Genomic DNA, 27330 nt, shown 5'->3' with positions numbered 1-27330 from the left:
AAATAAGCTCTGAGAACAGAATCTGAGAGGGGGGGGGAGACAGAGTTTTTGCTCTATTTCTTCCTTAATGTTGACACCACCACTCTTCCAGCACTTTATTCTTACTACAAATGACCGAACACACCTACCTGACACTATAATGAAGAAAAAAAATTTTCATCCCTACCTGGCCAAAATTGAAGAAATCTCACAGTGCCGGCACTGTTCAAAATCACTCAAAATCACCAAAAATCGACCCGTCTCCGATTTTTCCAAAAAGTGACGAAAATCAATCTACCACAGCTGTCATTTATAAAAAATGTGGAAACGCGCCCGGGTCACTTCATCAAGGCCCCCAATTCTAGCTTTAAAGATGATCCAAAAATAAGCTCTGAGAACAGAATCTGAGAGGGGGGGGAGACAGAGTTTTTGCTCTATTTCTTCCTTAATGTTGACACCACCACTCTTCCAGCACTTTATTCTTACTACAAATGACCGAACACACCTACCTGACACTATAATGAAGAAAAAAAATTTTCATCCCTACCTGGCCAAAATTGAAGAAATCTCACAGTGCCGGCACTGTTCAAAATCACTCAAAATCACCAAAAATCGACCCGTCTCCGATTTTTCCAAAAAGTGACGAAAATCAATCTACCACACCTGTCATTCATAAAAAATGTGGAAACGCGCCCGGGTCACTTCATCAAGGCCCCCAATTCTAGCTTTAAAGATGATCCAAAAATTAGCTCTGAGAACAGAATCTGAGAGGGGGGGGGAGACAGAGTTTTTGCTCTATTTCTTCCTTAATGTTGACACCACCACTCTTCCAGCACTTTATTCTTACTACAAATGACCGAACACACCTACCTGACACTATAATGACGAAAAAAAATTTTCATCCCTACCTGGCCAAAATTGAAGAAATCTCACAGTGCCGGCACTGTTCAAAATCACTCAAAATCACCAAAAATCGACCCGTCTCCGATTTTTCCAAAAAGTGACGAAAATCAATCTACCACACCTGTCATTCATAAAAAATGTGGAAACGCGCCCGGGTCACTTCATCAAGGCCCCCAATTCTAGCTTTAAAGATGATCCAAAAATAAGCTCTGAGAACAGAATCTGAGAGGGGGGGGGAGACAGAGTTTCTGCTCTATTTCTTCCTTAATGTTGACACCACCACTCTTCCAGCACTTTATTCTTACTACAAATGACCGAACACACCTACCTGACACTATAATGAAGAAAAAAAATTTTCATCCCTACCTGGCCAAAATTGAAGAAATCTCACAGTGCTGGCACTGTTCAAAATCACTCAAAATCACCAAAAATCGACCCGTCTCCGATTTTTCTAAAAAGTGACGAAAATCAATCTACCACACCTGTCATTCATAAAAAATGTGGAAACGCGCCCGGGTCACTTCATCAAGGCCCCCAATTCTAGCTTTAAAGATGATCCAAAAATAAGCTCTGAGAACAGAATCTGAGAGGGGGGGGAGACAGAGTTTTTGCTCTATTTCTTCCTTAATGTTGACACCACCACTCTTCCAGCACTTTATTCTTACTACAAATGACCGAACACACCTACCTGACACTATAATGAAGAAAAAAAATTTTCATCCCTACCTGGCCAAAATTGAAGAAATCTCACAGTGCCGGCACTGTTCAAAATCACTCAAAATCACCAAAAATCGACCCGTCTCCGATTTTTCCAAAAAGTGACGAAAATCAATCTACCACAGCTGTCATTCATAAAAAATGTGGAAACGCGCCCGGGTCACTTCATCAAGGCCCCCAATTCTAGCTTTAAAGATGATCCAAAAATAAGCTCTGAGAACAGAATCTGAGAGGGGGGGGGGGGGAGACAGAGTTTTTGCTCTATTTCTTCCTTAATGTTGACACCACCACTGTTGTCGCTTATGCCAACAATTTGCGTTTACAATCGTATCACTAGTCAGCTTTGTATTATTATGCAAATCATTTACTCTGTATATATACTGTATGCAGCAGTTTCTGGGCGCGGCCACGTTGTATTTGACGAGCGAAGGCTCAGGTCGCCGAGTCTGAAGTTTTAGTAGGCAAAATTTGTGGATCAACATTTGGACGGGAAAGCCACATTTCTCTGTACGTATTGTATTCAATTCTATTGTTAATCATTTGCACAACATTTCCGTTTCTTATAATTAATTTATTATTTCTTTTTATATTTGTATTCAATTTATGTTATATTTGTGTATTTTGTATAATTAGTTTGGTATTTATATTTCATTATTTTGTTATTTTTAGTTTCACCATATCCATGTCAGTGTGCGTGAAATAAAGTGTGAACATTTCCCGTCGTTTGTTTGTTTTGATGTGGGATCCGCAATAGTGAAAAGAGAAATCTAGACATTGGACAACTGAATTACCCTTAGACGACACCATTTCCATGTAAGAAACTACAATATGAGTGAAAGCAAGGATCAAGAAATCGAGAAGCTGCGACTCGCACGTAGGGCACGGAAGGGCGCTGTTACACGAGTGATTGGGGTGATAGAGCGTGCTATAGCCGCGGATGAACCAAAGACTGTCGACGCAAACGTTAGTAAGTTGAAAGAAGTGTTTACAAGCTTTGAAAACTGTCATGATGCGTATCATTCTCTACTTGAAACTGACTCTGACATTGAAACCAGTGAAGCTTGGTTTTCTCAGGTACAAGATAGCTACATAAGAGGTATTGGAGCAGGTGTTACTTTCATGAAAAGTCTAAAACCAGAAAGTGAATCTGAACAATTATCTGAGCAAAAACTTATCAATTTACTTTCATTACCAAAAGCAGAAATAGACACATTTTCTGGAAATCCATCTGATTTCTATAGCTTTTGTGCAGTATTTGACGAAACTATTGACAGCAAAATTGATGATAAAAATATCAAGTTGACCAGGTTATTGCAATACACGTCTGGTGCTGCCAAAGATGCAATAAAAAATTGTGTTCTAATTGGTGAATCGGGTAATGATAAAGCACGGGAAATTTTGAAGGCCAGATTTGGTAATGATCACTTAGTAGCCCAGCGTATTATTAATGATCTCAAATCAGGCAAAAATGTAAATACGCCAGATGAATTACAAAAATTGGCAGATGATTTGCAAGTTGCTAGTGTCACTTTGGAAAAGTTAGACATGCTAAGTGAGGTTGAGAATCAAAAATCAATCTTAGATACTGTGAAAAGGTGTAGAGTAAAGATAGTAGACAAATGGCGATATAAAGCACTCAAAATTAAAAGTGTTGAGAAAAGGTATCCCACATTCTCACAATTTGTAGATTTTGTGTCACAACAAGCAACAGAGGCCAATGACCCGGTTTATGGGGACAGTCCTGTATATCATCCTGGCCGTAAGTCATCTAGTACTTTTTCCTATACCGCCCAAGGGCCCATTGACCCCCCTTTTGAACCCCCTGTTCAGCGTGATCTCCCTCCATGTGTTGTCTGTCATCAGCCGCATGATTTGTTTCATTGTGAGGTCTTCAAGGCCAAAAGCGTTCAAGCTCGTTTTGATATCATAAAGCAAAATCGCTTGTGTCACAATTGTTTTTCAGCTGGACATTTTGCTAAAGATTGTCGGAAAAATACTGTGTGTACTGTGCCAGGATGTGGACGTAAGCACTCAAAGTTTATTCATTTCGGTCAAAGTGAGAAGTCGTCCTCCAAAACCGCAAGAACCGGCATTTCAGACACCGTGACGAACGCTAGTGTTCACTCTAATTCCAATCATGTGAATCTGCCCATTGTGTCCGTCAGAGTAAACGGACACGTGATAGCTTCCGCTCTTTTGGACAATGGTTCTACTTCAACATTTATTTCTGAACGTCTTGCAAATGAACTTTCTCTCAAACACTCACAAAGCTTGAACTATCAAATGAACACGTTGAGTTGTTCACAAAGTACAAAATCTCACGTTGTGTCATTTCAGGTGTCACCTGTTCATGATTTGAATGTCTCCTATTGTTTGTCAAATGTGTTAGTTATCCCACAAATTCGTGTGCGAGCGAATTCGCGAGTTAACACTGATGCGTATCCGTATTTGAAAGATATACCTTTCAGTAACACAGGATCGGGTCACGCAGATATTATTATTGGAATGGACAACGCGCATTTGATCATGCCGTTAGAGACGCGTTGCGATGAAAGCGGAAATTTGAAACTTTACGCGTCTCGTTCGCGCTTAGGTTGGACATTGAACGGCCCGTTGAACGAAAAGTTGGCATCTGACATTTCAGTCAATTTTCTCTCGGTTGAAGAAAATATTGAGAATTTATGGCGACTCGAAAATGAGAGCGCGGTTTCTTTCTCGCAAGAAGATAGAGAAGTTTTGGCCCTGTGGGAATCGACTGTTAGTGAGGACAACGGTCATTACGTGTTACCGATACCGTGGAAAACAGGGTGTCCGAAATTTCCGTATAACAAGAACGTGGCGCTCGACCGCTTACACAGTTTAGAACGTAAGCTGGAGAAGGACGGGTTATACGAAAAATATCACGACAACATATTGGATTTGATTTCCGATAGTTATGTTGAGAAAGTCCCAGATGATGAAATTGATCTGCGCGACGGCACAGTATGGTATATTCCGCACAGACATGTTTTGAATCCCTCAAAACCTGAGAAATTGCGAGTTGTTTATGATTGTGCGTGCAAATGGCAGGGTGTTAGTCTAAATTCTCAGACCAAACAAGGCCCAGATTTCATAAACAAGCTGTTAGGTATTTTGTTGCGATTTCGTCAACATAAATACGCGATAATGGCGGACATCAAGGCCATGTACTATCAAGTTATGGTGCCCGAATGCGATAGAAATTCGCTCAGATTCTTATGGCGCGACGGGGAAAATCTTGTTCACTATCGCATGCGCGTCCATTTGTTTGGTGGAAAGTGGTCAGGGAGCGCAAGCTGTTATGCTCTAAGACGCACAGTAAAAGACCATGAAGTCACAGAATTGATCAGAAACACCGTGTTGAAATCTTTTTATGTAGATGATTTGTTCAAATCCGTGAAAACCAGAAAAGAGGCTCGTGAGGTCATTGAAGGCACAAAACGCGCGGTGAGCCGCGGCGGTTTCGATCTCACTCAATTCGTAGTAAATGACTTCGAATTAAATAGAGCTATCCCTGTTGATGACAGAGCTAAAGAGGTGAAAGAATTAGCGTTCGATTCTCATGCAAAGGCTCTCGGGATTAAATGGGAAGTCATGCCTGATTATTTCTATTACATCTTCAGAGCAGTCCAAAGCGAAGTATTCGGTCGTGAAATTCAATCTTTGAGTGAGTCCGGCGTTATTTCGCGATCGAGTGCAATCTACAAGTTATCTCCTATTGTGAAGGACGGGATTTTAGTTGTTGGCGGTCGGCTTATTCATTCATCATTAGCATGTAAACAGCCCCCCATTTTGCCCAGATCTCACAAAATTTGCTCTTCAATCATTCGCGACTTTCACGGTGGAGCACATATGGGAACTGAGTGGACCCATAGTATTGTCCGTCGGAAGTACTGGATAGTCGATGGAAGAAATTTGGTGAAGAAAATCGTCAAAAACTGCGTAATCTGCAAAAAGCTCTACGCGTTCTATGTCGCAGAAAATGGCGGATTTGCCCGAGGACAGGTGTAGCGCAGGGGGGCCTCCTTTTGATATTGTCGTCATCGATATTTTCGGGCCACTTGTTGTGAAAGTAGGACGTTCTGACGTAAAGCGTTATGGATGCATTTTTACTTGTTTCAAAACACGGGCGTTGCATATTGAGGTGTTGGAAAATTTGAGTACAGACGCGTTTCTCAATGGGTTTTTCCGTTTTGTCGCGAGAAGAGGATGTCCTTCCAAACTTTATAGTGACAATGCTACGAATTTTATTGGTGCTCAAAGTGAGCTAGCGCGAAGCTTACGTCAGCTTGACAAGAGTAAAATACTTAGGGAAACAAGACGCAGAGGCGTCGAGTGGAATTTTAACCCCCCACATGCATCCCATCATGGAGGGATCTGGGAACGCATGATAAGAACTGTCAGAAAAATCCTGACAGCACTGTTGTCAAATGTGTCTACCAAGTCATTATCTGATTGGGTATTACAAACAATTTTATGTGAGTGCGAAAGCATTATAAATGGAAGACCCATGACAAAAGTCAGCACTGACTCAAATGACTGTGACGCTCTTACTCCTAACCATCTGTTACTACTCCGTAACAATCCCTCTCTTCCTTGGGGTGATTTTGAAATAGCAGATGCGTATAGACGGTTGTGGAGACATTGTCAATTTCTTGTTTCCCAGTTCTGGAAGCGACGGACTAGGGAATATTTATCTTTGCTTCAGTCTAGACCTAAGTGGCGGGAGATCAAGCGAATTTTAAAGAAGGGGGACCTTGTCCTTATTGTTGATGCTTCTATGCCCCGTGGTTCATGGCCTCTAGCTGTAGTAGAAAATGTTAAGATTGGGAGAGATAGCTTAGTGCGTAGCGCTACGGTTCGTACTAAATCGTCTCGCTATAATAGACCCATCACAAAATTAGTATTTTTAGAGGGAGACTGTTAAGATATGTGTTATATTATTACAATATTGTTTAAGTGACATTGTTTAAACAATAAATTGTAAGTAAATTTGTATAAGAATAAGTAGACTATTAAGATATGTATTATATTGTTACAATATTTTTTAAGTGACATTGTTTAAACAATAAATTGTAAGTAGATTTGAATAAGAATAAGTAATATTATTTATTTTTGTTTGTTTGTTTGTGACAGATAATATAGTGAATATGTGTTTGTTTGAGTATATAGTGAGGTAGATAAATGCATTTTTTGTGTGTGTGTTTGTACAATTAATTTTTTTTTTTTTGTTTAAGTGGGAGTGTTGTCGCTTATGCCAACAATTTGCGTTTACAATCGTATCACTAGTCAGCTTTGTATTATTATGCAAATCATTTACTCTGTATATATACTGTATGCAGCAGTTTCTGGGCGCGGCCACGTTGTATTTGACGAGCGAAGGCTCAGGTCGCCGAGTCTGAAGTTTTAGTAGGCAAAATTTGTGGATCAACATTTGGACGGGAAAGCCACATTTCTCTGTACGTATTGTATTCAATTCTATTGTTAATCATTTGCACAACATTTCCGTTTCTTATAATTAATTTATTATTTCTTTTTATATTTGTATTCAATTTATGTTATATTTGTGTATTTTGTATAATTAGTTTGGTATTTATATTTCATTATTTTGTTATTTTTAGTTTCACCATATCCATGTCAGTGTGCGTGAAATAAAGTGTGAACATTTCCCGTCGTTTGTTTGTTTTGATGTGGGATCCGCAACAACCACTCTTCCAGCACTTTATTCTTACTACAAATGACCGAACACACCTACCTGACACTATAATGAAGAAAAAAAATTTTCATCCCTACCTGGCCAAAATTGAAGAAATCTCACAGTGCCGGCACTGTTCAAAATCACTCAAAATCACCAAAAATCGACCCGTCTCCGATTTTTCCAAAAAGTGACGAAAATCAATCTACCACACCTGTCATTCATAAAAAATGTGGAAACGCGCCCGGGTCACTTCATCAAGGCCCCCAATTCTAGCTTTAAAGATGATCCAAAAATAAGCTCTGAGAACAGAATCTGAGAGGGAGACAGTTTTTGCTCTATTTCTTCCTTAATGTTGACACCACCACTATTCCAGCACTTTATTCTTACTACAAATGACCGAACACACCTACCTGACATTATAATGAAGAAAAAAATTTTTCAATCCTATCTGGCCAAAATTGAAGAAAACTGTCATATCCGGACCTTATGAAAATCACTCAAAATCACCCAGGATCGACCCATCTCCGATTTTTCTGAAATGTGACTAAAATCAATCTCCCACACCTGTCATTCATAAAAAATGTGGAAACGCGCCCGGGTCACTTTATTAAAGCCCCCAATTTCAGGTTTAAAGATTGCCAAAAAGCACTCCTGAGAACAGGATTTGGAGAGAGGTGGGGCAGGGAGAGTTTTTGCTCTATTTTTTCCTTAATGTTGACAAAACCACTGTTCTTGTACTTTATACTGACTACAAATGACCAAACACACCTACTGATCACAATAATGAAGAAAAAAGTTTTTCAACCCTATCTGGCCAAAATTGAAGAAAACTGCCATATCCGGACCTTATGAAAATCACTCAAAATCACCCAGGATCGACCCGTCTCTGATTTTTCCGAAATGTGACTGTAATCAATCTACCACACCTGTCATTCTTAAAAAATGTGGAAACGCGTCCAGGTCACTTCATTAAAGCCCCCAATTTCAGCTTTAAGGATTGCCAAAAAGCACTCCTGAGAATAGGATTTGGAGAGAGGGGGGCAGGGAGAGTTTTTGCGCTATTTCTTCCTTAATGTTGACAAAACCACTGTTCTAGTACTTTATACTGACTACAAATGACCAAACACACCTTCTGATCACAATAATGAAGAAAAAAATTTTTTCAACCCTATCTGGCTAATCACGTATTGTTATAAACGAATGAAGTGCTGTGAAAAAAATTAGTGATTTTTCCCGTTTTTTTTTTTTTTTTTTTTTTTTTTCTGGTATTTTTTAGTGTTGTTAGGTTTAATTTTGATATCAAGGAGCAGGCTGGGGCGTCAATTGAGGCATCAATTTTTTTGCAGGACCAGGCACAGGTACTGTGCCGTGTGAGACCGCTGGCGGAGGGAGCTTCCGACTTTGAGCAGTGCAGTGGTTTGTTTACACACAAGGGGTGTGCACGTGTTCAAGTACTGCATGACGTTATGAAAAGTACCGGTAACATTTTGACAGTATATTTTTGTGTCATTGGCAGTTATGTCAGTGAGTCTGCTGTCCATAGGGTTATGAAATATTTCACCAAATTATTTATTCATACAGTTTTGCAGGCATTTCAATGGGAAATTATTTGTCAATTGTTTTCATGATGTGTGCATATAAACGTATTACAAAATAAACTGATATTATCCAAGCCATTTGCCCATAGCTACCGGTACTTATATATAGGCCTCTCATTTCAGAATAAATCACATTTATGTGAAAGTGCTAATATTGTGCCTTAATATCGCAAATAATAATAATAATAATAATCACCGTCTGCAGCTGCCACGCCCCGTCTGTAAGCCATCTTAATTGGCCCAGTTTGAAATAACGCGGTGTCTCTGGTCAGATTCGAGATGTAAACAAACACAAATCATGGGTGAAGATAGACCATGTTTAGAGAACCTTAACAGGTAAGCGAGTTATATTCACTATGGGCAGTTTTCAAATACATGTAGGAAGGTGGCCGGGAATCCAAAATGCCTGGTAGTGAAAGGTAAGTAGCGTACGTAAGTGCTAACGTTTCCTCGTGTTACACATTCGCAGTCCCCAAGACACTCGCACTGGGTATTGCTACTACCGGCAGCTTTAGCATATGGTTACGCGCTTTCTCACCTACTGAAATATTTAATGTTTGTTGGATACTGTAACTGAAAAGCAGCTTTGTGACTCACAATTTATTCACACTTTTTTATGAAATACTGTCAACTGGTACATAATAAAATGTTTTAAATTAGATGTTCCCAACTTTCTTGAAAATATAAAAGCATCCCAGCAGGCACACAACGTTGATTCAACGTTGAATCAATGTTGAATTTATGTTGAGACGTTGATAAACGTTGAATCAATGTTGATTCAACGACCATAATTCAACGTTGACATTTCAACGTTGATTCAACGACAACAAATTCAACGTTGGCATTTCAACATTGATTCAACATTGATTCAACGACAACAAATTCAACATTGGCATTTCAACGTTGATTCAACGTTGATTCAACGACAACAAATTCAACGTTGACATTTCAACATTGATTCAACTTTGATTCAACGACAACAAATTCAAAGTTGGCATATCAACATTGATTCAAGTTTGAAGTAAGATTGAGTTGATAAACCAACAATATTTCAACTTTAATTCAACTTGCATTTTTGAATGTTGATGTTTGAGTAAGTTTTTCACCTTGATTCAACATTGATTCAATCATATTGAACTGACATTTAAATTAGTCAGTTATAATGGAAGAGTTGTCCCTCTCTCTATCTAAAAAATGTATGTGTGTGTGTGTGTGCATGTGTTCTTCATATTCTTATATCCACTGATATATTTTTGTATACCCAGAATTCTCTTTTTTAAATACATTTATATGTATTTTCTTCAGAGAAGCCAACATATAAGTTTACAACAGTTACTGCAAGTCTATTTACATAATGTAAGTAAGATATTGTGCACAAATATTTTTGCATATCTAGAATTCTCTTTTTTAAATACATCTAAATCTTTTTTTTTCTTTCCAGAAAAGCCAACATGCAAGTTAAATTGAAGGCACCTCATGATATATATATATATATATATATATATATATATATATATATATATATTAGAGAGGATACATGAAGGAATCCATCATTCAAGTTAATTTACAACAGCTACATGCATGATTACTTCACTATTTAGATTAATGAATTTTTTTTTACAAATTTCTAAAGCAGATTGAAATTTAATTTTTATCCAGCGCCCCTTTACTAAATGACCAGTTTTCTTTTTGAATAATATATTTTATTTGCAAAAAGATTCTTCTCAGAAATAATAGAAGTTTACTTCTGTTTCCTTGGATTTTTTCCCATTAATCCTGCCTACAATACTGTGATCTTGTTTTTTACTTTATCTTTTCTTTATGTAACTGTACATCATACAATATTTTATTGTGAAATAAAAGCAGACATTTCCATTGAATGTACATTCTTTTCATTTTTTAATAGCGAAGTATTTTTTATATGGTATTTAACTTTTGAAAGACTTGTAGACACTAGTACAATTTCCCTTTAGCACCTTTTTATATATCAGCAAAAAAAAAAAAATGCTCAGGAAATATTGCAATTTTAACATTTAAATATTACATGTAGTTAATAGTCTGCAATTCAAATGTATATTTTGAAAAATTTACGCCAACAAGATATCATATAATTTTTAAAAAATAAATTACATGTCAAAAAATGTCTATGTTGATTAATCATTGTCAAGTCATGAAAATGTCTTCGTACAGCTACGTACACTACAGAATTTACAGTTGTAAAGATGCAGGAAATATCAAACAAACACTTTTACGCATCTTATTAGTTCAATAATGAGACTGATAACGTGCCTAATAATTGATGCTGATTTTCGAACTCAACCTGCATTTTAGTAAGATTGACCACTCCTGTGAGGATAATGACAATTGGCCAATCCGTTTTTATGTACAGACACAGAAACTTGCAGAACTAATGAATATTCAGGTCAAGTTCGAAAATCAGCATGATCGGGTCATTATTAGGGTAGATATGCTGTTTTTTCACTTTTTTCAACATATATGCAGCACCGATAACACGATAAGTGGAAAACCATTTTACCTTTTGGTTTGAAACTTGCAGAACTAATGAATATTCATAATATGCAGGTCAAGTTTGAAAATCAGCATCATCGGGTCATTTTTAGGGAAGTAATGCTGTTTTTTCACTTTTTTCAGCATGTATGCAACACCTTTGTGCTATATGATGGTACTGTATGGATGACAGTCTATAAAATTGTCCCTTGGGTGATCACTAATTAAATTAAGGTCTATAAAGTCACTTGCCTACTCATTAATTTTCAATTGGCCATTAAATGAGATTACATAAAACACTCCTTGAGATTTCCCTGTAAAGTCCCATAGGTTTAGCTCTCTTAACTGTGTCACAAAATTAGGATTTGGTGATAATTGTGCAGATAAATGGTGTTTAACATTGCAAATAAATTTACAACAAAAAGATTGTGTTATGCCAACATGCTATAGATGAATAACAGTGCTTTATTTTTCTCAAACTTGGTGGGGTTATTAATATCAAGTTAATACAGCTAGATTAAAAGTTTGAATAGCAGCTTTATTGGAATTTTTTACGTTTTATTAAAAAATTTTTTTTAATTATTTTTCAAACACAAGCATCTTCAAGATGTGATTTTATGCTCCCATCCACCAGAAGTGCTGTGCATTTTCTGTATTTTTGTATATTTATATAATTGTTATTTCTTCAGATTTAATTCTTAGGCATGTTAACAGTCTCATTATGGAACTAATAAGATATGTAAAAGTGTTGTTTTGACATTTTCTGCTTCTTAACAATATTGTTTGTTGATTATATAAAAATGACGGTAAACCTGTTATAATATTGTGCATTGTGTAATAAAGTATCATAAATGGAAAGGAACTCATCATTGCAGTTTGTCAGATTTAATCATTCACTATGTTCAGCATCTGCAAATGGAGCAAATTGGACATTGAAAATTGTTCTATTGCTATTTTTCCTATGTCAACAATTTTCCTAGTTGAACATTTAAAAATGACAGTTTATTGATCATTTTGTTTTAAAAAAGGTGTTGAAAATGGAAAGAAAATCATTTCAGTACAGTTATCTCTTGTTTACATTTTGGCATTTTGAAAGTGTGACTCTGAACTTCCATGGCCTTGAAGACCTTCCCAAATCACATTTTCTGAATATTCATGATACTTTTATTTTTTTATAAAAAATTTGATGGTCATTATGCTGTTAAGTATTATGTTTTATTGCATGAAAGTTGAAGAAAACCCTATTTTGGACACTGCTGCCAGGATAGCGATAAAGGGAAAACCATGTTACTTACGATACTGAAACTTAGTGAAAAGTTTCATAAGACAGAAGTGCGCAGCTTGTGTTTGAAAACCAGTGTGATTGTTTTCTGTTTTGGAGGCAATGCAGGTTTATAGAGTGCTATACTGGCATTTTCAAGTTGTGACTTATCACTCCCATCTGCCAGGAGCCCTGTACTCTTACTTTGTAACATTTTCTGTATTTTGTTAAGTTACAAGAATGATTCTTAGGATTGACATACAGCCCAAAAAAAAAAATTAATAATATATATATATATATATATATATATATATATATATATATATATATATATATATATATATTTTAATGAGTTAAGCAATTTTTTTTTGTGTGTAATTTTCACTGTACCTCATTCTGGCATTTCCAAAGTTTAACTCTTATCAGCCTGACACCTTAGGGACTATTTCCAGACCCTATCACGCTAACTGTGGATCGATCTATCTCCATGGGAATTCTCGCTAAATTGCAATCAATGTAAGTGGCTTAGTTGTCTGTCACGCCTACTGAAACTGGCATGCCAGAATCCTAAGACTCTCAAACTGAAAGCAATTTAGTGAGAAACCCCTTGGAGTTGCATTGATCCTGTTAGATTGATCTAGGTATTGGAACTTAGTCTTACGCTTGATACACATTTTACTTTCATCCTAATCCAATGTTATGCAAAATAAGAATTTGATGTTGGCTATGCAGTTACAGTAAGCATAATACATTAGTTCATCAGAATTGACAGTATCCTATTTCCTGCGTTTTTATTTTCTGGTTTTTGTCTGTACATTTGACAGCTTTGCTGCCTTGTTCTTATATTGTGTTATCAGTGTTGCATTTATATTGAAAAAAGTGAAAAAACAGCATAAATTCCCTAAAAATGGCCCAATCATGCTGATTTTCGAACTTGACTGGCGTATTATGAATATTCATCAGTTCTGTAAGTTTCAAGTCAAAAGGTAAAATGGTTTTCCACTTATCGTGTTATCGGTGCTGCATATATGCTGAAAAAAGTGAAAAAACAGCATAAATTCCCTAAAAGTGACACGATCATGCTGATTTTCGAACTTGACCTGTGTATTATGAATATTCATCAGTTCTGCAAGTTTCAAGTCAAAAGGTAAAATGGTTTTCCACTTATCGTGTTATCGGTAAAAGTGCACGGCGACGGCAACGACGGCGACGACAGACGCAGATGATGGATATATGTACAGACACATCATAATAATGGTCTGCATGTAGTAGATCACACTTTTTCTGTTTATTACAGATGTGGAGTAGAGTTATTTGGGAGGAGAACAATGTGGAGGTAGAGGAGGTTATCCCTTCTCACTGGGTGGTGGACGATGAGGTTCTGTGGCCGCCTAATGTTACTAACCTTGGTGCCATGAGAGCAATTAGAGAAAGATGGGTACCTGAAAATACTTGGATCAAGTACCCTCTTGTGCGGGTAAAGAAATCATCTGGTCAGTACAGAATTCTGTTTAATCTTCACACACTACTAATGCTTTAGCTTCATAAACAATATCATTTATGTTTGCAAAAGATCTAGTTTGTGCCATTTGAAAATTTTCTCCGTTTTAATATTAAGAAAATTGCAGATTTATTACATTTCATACCTGGCAATATTAATTAGTAAAGGTAGTATACTACATGTATGCAGGGTTTTGGAATTATCCATTGGCAAAGGGACATGTTAATGAGCAGATTTCTCTCTCCTGCCTATGCCCATAGTTAGTCTACATTGACTATGAATTCAGAATATTTTCAATACTGTAAAATAATACTGCACTTTTCATTTTTATAAATAAGATTGCTTGACCAAAGCAGAAAGTTACGTTAGATACATGCATAAGATGGAACAAAAGATATGATAATAATATATTTTAATTATACAGACAACAAGAAAGATTGCGAGACAGTTAACATTACCTGCACAGAAGATACTGATGAAGAAGACTTAGGAGTTTTTAGGAAGAGAATCCCCAAGAAAAAAACCTTTGGAGCAGAATTCACCACGGGGGGCAGTAGTAGCGGTAAGAGTGCTACTAAGAAATTGCTTAATAAGAAATTCAGTATGCAATGTTAAGAAGCACCATCTTTTAAACATTTTTGCCAAAGGTAAAAGACAGAAAAACTGATGCCTCATAATGTATATTGGCATTTTAGAGGCAGCTAACATGGACAGAAGGGTTCCTCCTAGAACAATAAGCCCACCACCAAGGAGCCCAACGCCCCCTGACAGGAGCGTGCCTGTTGGTAGACGTAGCAGAAGCAGTGACCGTGTTGGTAGACGTAGCAGAAGCAGTGACAGTGTTGGTAGACGTAGCAGAAGCAGGGACCGGTTTGGTAGACGTAGCAGAAGCAGTGACCGTGTTGGTAGACGTAGCAGAAGCAGGGACCGTGTTGGTAGACGTAGCAGAAGCAGTGACCGTGTTGGTAGACGTAGCAGAAGCAGTGACCGTGTTGGTAGACGTAGCAGAAGCAGGGACCGTGTTGGTAGACGTAGCAGAAGCAGGGACCGTGTTGGTAGACGTAGCAGAAGCAGGGACCGTGTTGGTAGATGTAGCAGAAGCAGTGACCGCATGGCTCAGAGAAGCATGAGTATGAGTCGAGGGGGTCATCATAGCAGAAGTAGCCCAATACCAAGGAGATCGACATTTCCAATGTCCGAAGAGCGTATGTACTTTTTTTTTCAATTTCATGACAAAATCTGTACATGTCAACCCCCAAGAGTGAACCTTTTTTTTTTTTTTTTTTTTTTTTTTGCAGAAGGCATACGTGAAGTTGTCATTTATTATTCTCAAATTTTAGAATTAGGTTAATGCCATATATAGAACATGATATAATAATTAGGGAATATGAAACTAATCTTAACATAATGCACAGGTTCTTTCTTTGACACTAATTTTCATTTTGTTAAGTCAAAATTTAAACACTTACTTATGGAGACTTTGCAATTGGGTGAATTTGAATGAATATTTGAGACAGGCAATGACTAGAAAGGGCAAAAATAGCAATTTACCTAAGGAAAAATTTTATGAAGTTTCAGTGCCTAATTGTACCCTGTAACATAGGATGAGGACAAATTTGCTAATTCCTCAATTGTCTTTTTTGTATATGTAGTGTAAATTTTTTCCACAGGTTTTCAGAGAAGAGTATTATACATATTAGCAGAAATAAGAGATCTAATGAAGAAAAATCAATCTAATAACAACACAGAGATGAGAACAATGCAAATGCAACAACATGATACCATGGATTCCTTCAGTGAATTTGATAATGCATTGAAGGACAAAGAAGAATATGATATTTGTGTAAGTATACTACTTTTCTGTTCAAATTATGTCCATGCTATGTATCATTGATCAGGTGGACTTGATAAAAATGATGAGAATGATATGGAGTAACATCAGGATCAGTATAACTACAACTTGAAAACTACTTAAATCTTTCACTGAATTGAATCATTCTTCACTTGCTCTAATAATAATCACCACCGTCTTTGTGTTGTACTGATTTGATCCAACAAGCCAAATCTGTGAGAGGAAGATGCATTTTTTATTTTGAAAATTAGCCTCACAAATGCTTATTTGTGTACATACTTATAACAGTTAAAGTTCATCACATTTCAGTTAATTTTAGGCAGAAAATGGCAACATAATCAGTCAACTTCATGCTTGTACTTATGGTTTTTATTTGATTCAATTATTTCAAACAAGTACATGTAGCTAAAAATTTAAAAGATTTACTCTTTCAAAACTCAAATATGAAGATTTTTTCCCTTTTTTATTAGTTCATGCAATATGGATCAATGTTACATATGTATGTCTCTGTCCATCTTGTGACTGTGGGCATTTCATATATAACATCAGTACCTAAAATTACCAAAAAGAAAGCATGTTTTGCTGTTTGATGCCTGTATATTTGCAAGTTTTGTCACACAGTTTCAATAATATAATTACAAAAACTAGTTATTATTTTTATAATAATGACATTTATTTTTTCCATTTGATAGAAAGCCACAGTTGCTGCAATAGGAGGGATTAACATGTGTGATCACACTAAAAAGGCCATGCAAAGGTAGGACAAATACTAATATATATGCATTTACTTAATTTTTTCCTGTGTTTAATGTGTAAAATACATTTCATTATCTGAAACCTAGAACTCGGGTATAAGAAATGATCAAACCTTTATGAAATGATAACTAATACTTTTACACTTGACACATTTCTGTCTATGTTAGTAAATTAATTACATTAAAAAGTCGAACCTACATGTGTATAGCTACGTTATACTGGTTTGTTTGGCAGTAAAAACCTTTTTATCAGAATTTTAAAAATAAGTGCAGGTTATTATTCCAATTTTTTGGACTTTTCTTGATCAAACCAAGACATTTCTGATTTTATTCAATATATCCTTTATTAGTACCACCAGCGTGTACGCTGGCGGTACTCATGGTTTTAGTCCCAACCCGTCTCGTACAGCTCTGCCGGCTCCTGCGGCTCCGCCGGCTCCGCAGTCGGGCGCCGGAAACAAGTCACCGTTACCGCTTCTCCTCCTAGACCACAAGGACCTGTGTCCCCATCTCTTGGATTTAGGTCACATATAATCTCAACTTGAACACCCTGGTTTTTTTTTTGTCTCAGTTGGTGCATTGGCCTGGGCGTGACACTTGTTGAAACGCACCCTTGTCAAAATTTTTGAAAATTCAATGCTGAATATCTCCCAAACCAAAGGAATTATGGGAAAAATTACTATAGAAGTCTGACCGAAAGTCATATGTGGAGATTCCAAATATGCCCTTGGATTTGACTTTTGACCTTTTTTTCAAGGTCAAACAAGCTAAAATTTTCTAAAAATGGGAATTTTCTGCAAAAAAATAATTGTTTGTGCTAATTTTTGGAAACTACACAGCCCTTAGCTCTCCTGTTATAGTGAGGGGTTACCATTGGGGACTCCTTTCATCTTTGGGAGTTTGGGGTCAATCAGTGCATTTTCACGGGAGAAGTAGCCATTAGATATAAAACTGAAAACTCGCTCTAATTCTGGAACGGTAAATGCCAGAGACCTCTTGTTTATTGCATTTTGTAGACCTTGTCAAGTGCAATACTGGAGGTGGCGTCCATTTTTTTGTTTTCGATATGGTTTAGGCGTTGTGCTATATCAAAAATTACAACATCGCAATATTCAATGGGGAAAATGTGAAATACTCCAAAATTAACAGAGATACGCCCATAGTTACTATTGAACTTGAATAGGAAGTCATATACTGGTAATCTAACTGTGACCTTGAAATTGACCTTTGACCTACTTTTCATGATGAACTGCACTTTGCAAGTTTTCTGATCTTTATATCTCCAAAATTGGCAAAGATACGCCCATAGTCACTATTGAACTTGAATAGGAAGTCATATACAGGTAATCTTACTGTGACCTTGAAATTGACCTTTGACCTACTTTTCAGTACTGCACTTTGCAAGTTTTCTGATCTTTATATCTCCAAAACTGGCAAAAATACGCTCATAGTTACTATTGAACTTGAATAGGAAGTCATATACTGGCAATCTAAATATGACCCTGAAATTGACCTTTGACCTACTTTTCACCATGAACTGAACTTTGCAAATTTTCCAGCCCTTATATCTCCAAAACTGGCAAAGATACACCCATAGTTACTGTTGAACTGTAATAGGAAGCCATATACTGGCAATCTTATTGTGACCTTGAAATTGATCTTTGACCTACTTTTCACCATGAACTGAACTTTGCAAATTTTCTATCCCTTATATCTCGAAAACTGGCAGAGATACGTCCAAAGTTACTATTGAACTTGAATAGGAAGTCATACACAGGCAATCTTACTGTGACCTTGAAATTGACCTTTGACCTACTATTTATAATGGACTGCACTTTGCATGTTTCTTGGCCTTCATATCTCCATAATTCGCAAAGAAATGCCCATAGCTACTATTGAACTTATATAGGAAGTCATATACTGTGACCTTGAAATTGACCTTTGACCTACTTTTTCACCACAAACTGAACTCTGCATATTTTCTTGCCCTTCATATCTTCAAAACTAGCAGAGATCTGCTTACTGTTGTCCCCAGGTTTTCTCTTTTGTCAGCATATATGCAATACTGATAACGCATTTCAAGGAAAACCAGTAGGCCTATTGTCTAGAAAATCACAGGAGTGATCAGTGTTAGGAAAATACAGGTCAATTTGAACATCTGCTTGATTGGACCATTTTAACAGTTATGTTTTTCGATTTTTTTTTTATTTTTTTATTTTTAGAACTCTTGTTTATTGCATTTTATAGACTGGTGGTGGCGTCCATTTTTTAAATTTTTGGTGGGGGGGGGGGTTCCATATGAATGCGCTTACTCCAGCTGGTGGTACAATATCCAGAGGCGATATCGCCTCTCTGATCCTCTAGTTTTATAAATATTATTTGTAGGTGTATGACAAACAGAATCATGTCTACGATGAATTTCTCAGGAAAGAAAAATAAATTTCCTTTTGGGCACACCAACTTTTGTAGGGTGATCAAAGGTAATTAAATTAATGTTGCATTGTGTTTTACATTTACTGCTGTAATTTGTGCCCAATTTGATTTTTGTAATAAACTTATCAGCTATCTATCAGCTACAATTTGGGCACCTAAGCCTAAAAAAATAGTTCTTACATTTTGCACCCTAGTTGGAATTTAACCCCAATCTTAACCTCATTCTTAGAATCCCTCAATGAGCTATGATAGGCACACCTGCCAGCATACATTCGATACATAAATGCTTACATTTTTACTTCACTTTTTTTTCCAGATGTCATGATGTCAAAATATAGATCTACAGAGAAGGAAGTCTCTGACAGCATTGTTAAGTATCTAAAATGGGCACCAGAAAGAAAAGATGGAGGAGGAAGAAAGTAGCAATTAGGAAGTTGAACTATTATTTTGGTGAAGGACGTTGCTAGAATGCTTACAGTTATATCTCTAAACTGTGGAGTTCATCAGATTGCACTCATATCTGTCGTGTGTATAAGCACCTCATCTTCTACGTCTTGTTGCACAAAAATCGACAAACATTTATCAAAGCAACCACAACAGCCATTTCTATCTCTCTAACTTAACTGCACATGCGTCAAGATGTAAGAATCTGCTCCGAGCGCAGCCAGTAACTCACTCACTCTACAATTTGGTTCTGTTGTCATGCGTACTGTATACAGTGTTTTGACAAGATATGTTGCTTGACATTTAACTTCCATAGCCCTTTTTTGAATTTGTAGTAGTGAAAGGGACATGGGGTTTGATATGAGACATGAGGTTTTATGCTGGGGTACCATACATAATTCTTTTTTCAGAGTTTGTAGACAGCATGCAAGTTGAATTGAAACAGTTAATTACTGCATGATTAATTATTTATAATTTTGTTATAATGAACTCTCCATCATCTAAAAAACAATGTTTTTTCATTCATTATTCAAGATTTATTTAATACAGAACTATAGCGATTATGATTATTAATGATATGTTTGAATTATAATTTACTTTAAAAATGACAATGTACAGTATAATTTAGGTTAAGGTGTGCAAAAATCTCTCCCTCCCCTCCCCAATGTACATGCATACTTAATTACAATTTTTGTGTTAGTTCAGATTCGATGTGCAGCTTTGTTTTGTAAAAAAAAAAGTGTTGTTCTTAGTTTTTTTTATTTATTATTGCTATGTTGTAAACTATGTATATTTTAACTTAAATTAGCAGCATTTTTCCTTTTATGCAGTGACAAAATAAAGACATTGAAAATGCTATTTGTCTCAACTTTTATTTAATGTTAAATCAAGATATAATCAATGCTAAATCAACATATAATCAACGTTAATTGAGATTTCTAATGTTGAAACAATGTTGAACTATCAATCATGATTCAACGTTGAATTGCCAACGTTGATTCAACGTTGTGTGCCTGCTGGGATAATTAATCTAAGAGCAAAGGAAGAATTAAAATTTTTTTCATTCTAAAGTCCAAGTTATAATTACATGTAGCTAGATGATAATTATAATTATTTGATCCTCACTTTGTAGGTATGGAAATTGGATTAGCAAGCACATAAGAGCATGGGTGGCCTATCCAGTGTACATGTAGAAGGGGAAAAAGTTATAAAGATATCATTACATTCCCACGTTACAGTCTCATGCAGTGACATTGAGTCTGACAAGCATTTGTCCCATGACAGCACGGATGCAACTTGAGCCATGGGACCCAAGGAACCTCAGTCCAAATACTGCACCTGTTCCTGCTCCCACAACAGAAGAACTGCTTAAAGCCAAAAAGAGCAGGTTCCAGTAGTCTAGAAGGTTTGGTTATTATTATGCTTGGGTTGTGCAATGCCCAATACAAGAGGACATAACAAATAAGTGAAACTGTTTTGTAGTTTTTGTTTGTCATGTATGTAAGACCCCATTCCTATAGACACACCATCAGTCTGTGTGGATCAACCCAGCTCTGCGGGGACTCTTGCTAAGTGCAATCAGCTGAACAGATTGATATGCCTCCTCTTGTTTCCAACATACTCATATAGTCACCAGCTTTTTGTATTCTACTTAACAGGCATCTAAAAAAAAAACACAGTTGAATGGGAGTTTTCTTATATAAAAATAAATAACATACTGTATGCCCCGGGCTTTATAGAAATATATATGTATATTGTTACAGGCTAGGTGTCAACATGTTTTTTTTTTTTTTTTTTTTTTTTTTTTTTTTTTTTTTGTAAGAGAAACCCAATGTTTTGGAATGGACAAATTTAACGGAAAAAATACGGCAGGGTTATTTTGCACTCGATGTCAAGCTCCAGGATCATTACAAGGCTTTCATTATTTGATACAAACAATACCAATGCATCCAAGTAATGATTAGGATAGTTTATTATACTGTATGCCTTATGAAATTTTCTGAAATTCATTTTCCTTTTTTATTTTTATTTTATTTATTTATTTATTTATTTATTTATTTATTTATTTTTTGTTTTGTTTTGTTTCGGAATGGACATTTCAACGGAAATACCATCATGCCATTAAAGGACTTTTTTCTGGGATACTTCTCATACCTGCTAATATTCAATTTTTTTTGCTTCTACCATGCTATTGAGTGTTTTATAATCCAAAAAAAATGCTATGCCAAACACTGCTTTAGTTTATTTCAGATTGCTTTTTGTTTCATATGACTAAAACGGGAAAACTTTTTGGTAATTTTTCTGACTATGCTTTAGCATAACTTTGGACTCGGTGGTGATATTTAGTTTCTGTTTTCAGTGTTTACTTACACCATTCTCTAACAAAGTGATATAAGAATTCTTTGATCGTGTGTATGTAATTTGTTTATTAGCAATATGTGGGCAAATCTGAAAAGTGCCCAGGATTGTAAAAATGTAATTACGAGATGGGACCAGAAATCGAAACCCGCCACTGTGTATTACAGGTAAAATGTGAAAAACGGACTTATAAAGGAAATAGAACTGAGGTCGTATCCAGTTACAAATACTTAGGAATCCTGTTCACCCTTCGATTAGCATGGTCTAGAACACAGGAACGCCTATCATTACAAGCGACAAAGGCATCTAACGGAATATTCCGTTGTCAAAAATACTTATGATATTATGACCATCAAGAAGCCTCTAAACTGTTTGATGCAACTGTTAAACTACTTTTAATATACCTTGTATGCAGCAGAACCATGGTGATTTCAACAGTGCACAAAAGTCGAACAAATCCATGCCCGTTTTTGCAAAAGACTGGCTTCCTTAAAACAAAATGTGACAGATTTTCTAGCATTAAGCGAATTTGGTAGAGTTCCTCTTTATGTGTCATACATGACTAAAATGTATTGAATATTGGGTCAAGTTTATTAAGAACTAGAATAGCAGACTGTGCACAACAAACTTTATTCGCTGACATTAATGTATCGTAATGTATCAGTAATAAACTCTACAAAATCGTTTTGAATAGCGATACTGAGCGATACCTTTCATTTCCTTAAACTTAAAAACTTATTACCTTTAATTTCTAAACAAAGAAAGATGATTTCAAATTATTGTTGCTCAAGTCATAAGCTCATGATCGAAAGAGGCCGTTATACAAAAATCGACAGAGATCAAAGTTTTGCCCGCTATATTATAATATATTTTACGCATTTTCTGAATTCTCTCTCTTTCTCTCTCCCTTTCTTGAAATATCACAAAGGAGGGGAAATAAATAAAGCACTTAACTGAAAAAATAATCTGAGGTCGACAGATCATCAGCAGGGAAATGAGATTAATTAAACCAGAGGGCCGTTCCACAACGGCCGATCGTTACGTTCAGGAACTAGAATTTTTTTACTCACATTGTTTAAATACGTTGTATAAACGCACTAAACAGGATAAAGTCAAAAGTCAAGCCCAATAAAATCTTGCAGATAGATATTGAATATGCGTCCAATTAAACGCGGGTCGTTCAACACTGCGCAACATGACACATTGTTGATTGTCCATGTTAATATGTAGTTTGTTGTTAAAAATAGTGGGAAAATTAAACCTATTAAAAATGAGCCCTAGTTAACAGTCATCTGAGAAAGCCCGTTTTTCAGTACATGTGATTTGTATTAAGTGAGCTAGACTACGTGTAATAAGCTTGTTTGCGATATAGATATTTGTTCTAAAATCACTGTTGCTTTTGTCATTACTCATTATTTGTTCATCTTTCCTTCGGCTACTACGTACATGTTGCGTGATGCCAATAGTATTTTATGTAAATTGTTACAGGAATTTCAAAATTTTATTTTTGGTTTTGTTGCAAGCTTTGCTTTATGAAAATGTTAAGTCGTTGGATTTTCTGCCAAATTTCTTTCTCCTTTCTTATTTTATTCATTTACTATAAATACTTTATGCAAAAAGAAAAAAATACACCAGTTCTTTTTGACATGGAAATAGGCAGAGTGAATTGTTGAACATGCTCAAATAATTAATTTTCTGTTTAATCAGCAAATTACATGAAAAAACAGCTGACAGTTCGCCACGGAAGACGGGTTTTTACACAAGTGTTAAAAACATCAATCATTTGACCACCAATTAGTTAAACTGAGTACAGTATACATTTCATTTTAATAAAAGGAGTGATAGTTTGGGGAAAAACTTACTTGATCTCCACTAAAGCAATCGCCAGGGTGTTTCTGACAGCAGTTGGCATACATGTAGGCCTGCAATTTGTACAGATTCACCCAGTATGGTACAACAGCTGCTGACAATCCCCGCTTAAGCATCATTTTACAGACCTTTAAGTGAAGAATAGAAAGGAAATATTATTGACGACGCATACATCATCATGATAACGTGCAATAAATTGTTGTGAAATCGTTCTCTTATCCTAAACTATACCGGATTTTATCTAAAATTGCAAACTGTAATTTGTCCGGACCCAGGAGAGCCTGCATTCGTTTCCGCGGCTTTCCGTTTCTGGGGCATGTTTTTAAGTCAACGAAGTTACCGCGGAGTCGCAGAAACTTCGTAGGCATGCTTTAAATCAATTGGAAACATTTTAGCTTGTCACGGAGAGGGCCAGATTGCATGCAATGTATAGATCTTCAATTAAAATAGATAGCCCGGGGACCGTACAAATGTTTTTCATCTCGTGCAACACTATTCCCCGACCGTATGAGCATCATTCACTTTAATAATATTTGAGTTGTTATTTTTATCGTCATTGTTATTTTCAATTTTTGATTTGATATAAACTGTTGTCCTTAAGAAATAGGGTCTATGGTGACAAATAGGTCTATGCAGCCAGGGTTATGGTTTTGTCACAATAATAAAATAATATTCTGTAGATTCGCCGTTCTTTGAGACCGATTTCCACAACTACCCCTTCAATAAAAATGTGCCATGCACTGTACCAGTTGTAATTTGCATAACAATAAGTCATGCATCGCAGTGCGAGCTGTGCTTCTGGCTGGTAACCTGACAGCTGGGCCCTGTAACAAGATGACCTGCAAGATGATGTGTGGTTGAAGCTCGGACCCATTGTGTACATGTTTGGTGGAACCACGGTTGAAGAAAATGTTTTGTGAGTAAAGTATCGTCTACTAGCGTTTACAAGTGGAAAGAAATTAAATGATCCAATAATGTAGTACGTGTACAGTGCATACGTAAATGCACTGGTTTCCTAAGTTGTCGCCCTTAAATATTACAATGTAGGTAACCGTACTGTAGCTGCACTCGGTCAAGAAACTCACACTGATTGATTTGGTTTATTCAATTTATTCCCAAAAACCAACCGTTAAACTGAAAGAAAAGAAATAAAATAATAAGTAGGCCTCCCGGTAAAAGGAACAAAAGTGTAACGTAAAATGTACATGTATAAATATTGGACACAAATTAGAAATACAAGAAAAATAACCTAAAAATGAAACTGAAAATTACACGAAGTACATAGGAATGAGTAAGAAAAAAGATAGACAGAAACGCTGTTAAGACCCAAAGCCGTAAGCCTTAAAATAGACTACAGTACCTGTCCACTGACTGAGTGAGCTAATATCGTTGTAAAAGGATAGACAGAAACGTTGCAAGGACCTAAAGTCAAAGAGGTTTACGTTTGAAATAAATTACCTTATCCTCCTACTAAGTGAGCTAATATCTTTAGAAATTTCCCTGTCCCGTTCTGTGGTTGATATTAAAGCGAAAAAGAAGCAAGAGAGGAAGCCGTATATATACAGTGGAATGAGAACTGTTTAGTGCATTATGTGGCAGAGGCATGTGACGGCGCGGTTAGGTATGTGCGGTGGCCTGTAACGTTATAATTAGTAGAGCGAGAGAAAGCAAAGGAAGCCAAACGTGAAAGAAAGGAAAATGCAGTTCGTGTGAATAATATATAAACTAGAAAAGCACTCCGAGAGCGCAGACCTCTGCCAAGGCAGCATTTTTTTTATTATTATCGATTATTGATTGATTATAGATCCGGATCACCACCATAAACTAATCATATCTTTCTTGGCCAACCTCTGACAGTTCCTGAAAAATTAATCAAAATCGGTCCATAACTTTTTGAATTATGTTCATGACAGACAAACAGGGGCGAAAACATAACCTCCTTGGCGGAGATAATAAAGGACATACTGTAAAAGAAAAAAAAATAATGATAATAAATAAATAAATGACCCCCATAAATGAAAACAAATAAAGAGTGTTACGGGCAGTTACACATAGGCCTACCGCAGGTAAGGCCTCAAGTCGCCCGGTGTTGTAGTTGTTGACTGTAGTTGTCATAAATATACACACCCAGTCAGAACTTGTCCCCCCCCCCTCCCCCGACGCACCTTGTAGTGTATGGTTTCCCTTTATGTATAATAAGGTTACATATAGCATGTGACGCAGAAAACTGAGGCAAGTGTACGGTAGTGTCAGGATAATTTACATACATCTTCCCTGCTGTGATTTTAGTTTAATATTGCTGGTGTGTGTAATGCATTTAATTTGTAAGATTTATGGAATGGTTTGAATAAACTCTTTTAAAATTAATGCGTTTTTTTTTTCAATTTTCTTATCTCAGTTCAAATTGCATTGCATTGGGATATCATTTTAATATCGTAATTAACACATTATTTTGATTTTTCAGAACTGTCAACTCTGCGGTGAGCCTGCAAAATGCACGTGCATCTGACTGATAGAATCCTCCAAAGCCTCAGATTTTGGAACCTTGCACAGGCACACACGCACGCACTGACGTGCTCGAACCAACACGCAGCGCACATGTAATATGGCGAAAATGGTACACGTTTTTTGTTGTGAATGTCAAAAATTTTAGGACTACACCATGTGCATATCAGATTTGAACATATTTTAATGTTTTTCAAAAATGTGGTCGATCATGTTCCCTTTTCAAGTTATACTCAGTTATTGAGCATTTTTAATTTTAAATTATACGTTAATTGGGATGCATCTGATTCTATTTGAAACTCATCAGTCTTTCTCCAATTTTATTATTGTGCAATGACGTATTATTTAAGGGTTTAAAATGCCACAATACATTTTTAAAGCATTTGTGTATCACAACATTCAAACTTGAAGGTGAAAGTAACATTTCCACAACGTTGCAGGTTGAAGTTCGGGTAATTAATTAATTTACTTTGTTTACATTAATTTGATTTGCATTGTAGGAGTCATTTCTATTTTAAAATTTGTATGTGTTCTGTGCCTGATCCTGTGAATGGCGATCTAAGACATAAAAGCCAAAGTAATATTAATTACAGTCTTCTCTATCTTAAATATATTTCGTTCCTTCAAATTGAAACAAAAAGAAAAATTGAATTTGTACAAATAAGTGTTGCAATTAACCATTTTTGTGCTGAAATCAAGATTAGAATTATGCAGTGTAGTATGTCACAAAATTGATATAAATTCTGGATCTGCCAATTTAAAGATGTATCATGTCTGCTCAAATAAAAAAGCATGCCGCCCCTTGGTCTATCCTGTATACAGCAATAAATGTATACACAATATACAGTACTAATGATATTTTTTAATGTCCATGGAAAAGCCGACATATTTTTTCCTTGAATTTTAAATTTAGCTCAACACCCTTTTTAAA

At 36.1% G+C, this 27330-nt stretch overlaps 1 protein-coding gene and 2 long non-coding RNA genes across 4 annotated transcripts in view; 2 read left to right on the top strand and 1 right to left on the bottom strand.

Annotated features, from left to right (window-relative positions):
• Positions 1–25494, bottom strand: part of LOC106179191 (uncharacterized) — a 113367-nt gene extending 87873 nt beyond the window's left edge. The window contains exons 1-2 of the long non-coding RNA XR_015333941.1: positions 25353–25494; positions 23888–24022 (exon numbers count right to left, since the gene is read on the bottom strand). This is a non-coding gene — a long non-coding RNA (uncharacterized LOC106179191). The remainder of the gene's footprint in view (positions 1–23887; positions 24023–25352) is intronic.
• Positions 9626–10793, top strand: LOC147762276 (uncharacterized). Its single transcript, XR_015333741.1, has 2 exons — positions 9626–9934; positions 10355–10793. It is a non-coding gene; the product is annotated as an uncharacterized LOC147762276 (long non-coding RNA).
• LOC147762275 (uncharacterized) lies at positions 13763–26552 on the top strand. Of its 2 annotated transcripts, XM_087011336.1 has the most exons (8): positions 13763–14175; positions 14608–14745; positions 14879–15388; positions 15854–16026; positions 16728–16792; positions 19176–19270; positions 19540–21072; positions 26359–26552. In XM_087011336.1, the coding sequence occupies exons 1-7, from the start codon at positions 13980–13982 to the stop codon at positions 19644–19646; spliced, it is 1284 nt and encodes a 427-aa protein (XP_086867462.1). In that variant the 5' UTR covers positions 13763–13979; the 3' UTR covers positions 19647–21072; positions 26359–26552. The 2 variants fall into 2 exon arrangements, 1 of the variants encoding a protein (XP_086867462.1); XR_015333940.1 differs by lacking the exons at positions 13763–14175; positions 14608–14745; positions 14879–15388; ... (2 more) ...; positions 19176–19270; positions 19540–21072 and adding an exon at positions 24675–24810.
• The last annotated feature ends 778 nt before the right edge of the window (positions 26553–27330 follow it).

Source organism: Lingula anatina, chromosome 4 (assembly GCF_051362555.1).
Source record: "Lingula anatina isolate TDL-2025a chromosome 4, LinAna3.0, whole genome shotgun sequence".
NCBI classification, from domain to species: domain Eukaryota; kingdom Metazoa; phylum Brachiopoda; class Lingulata; order Lingulida; family Lingulidae; genus Lingula; species Lingula anatina.
This window is presented reverse-complemented; position numbering and strand designations above follow the sequence as displayed.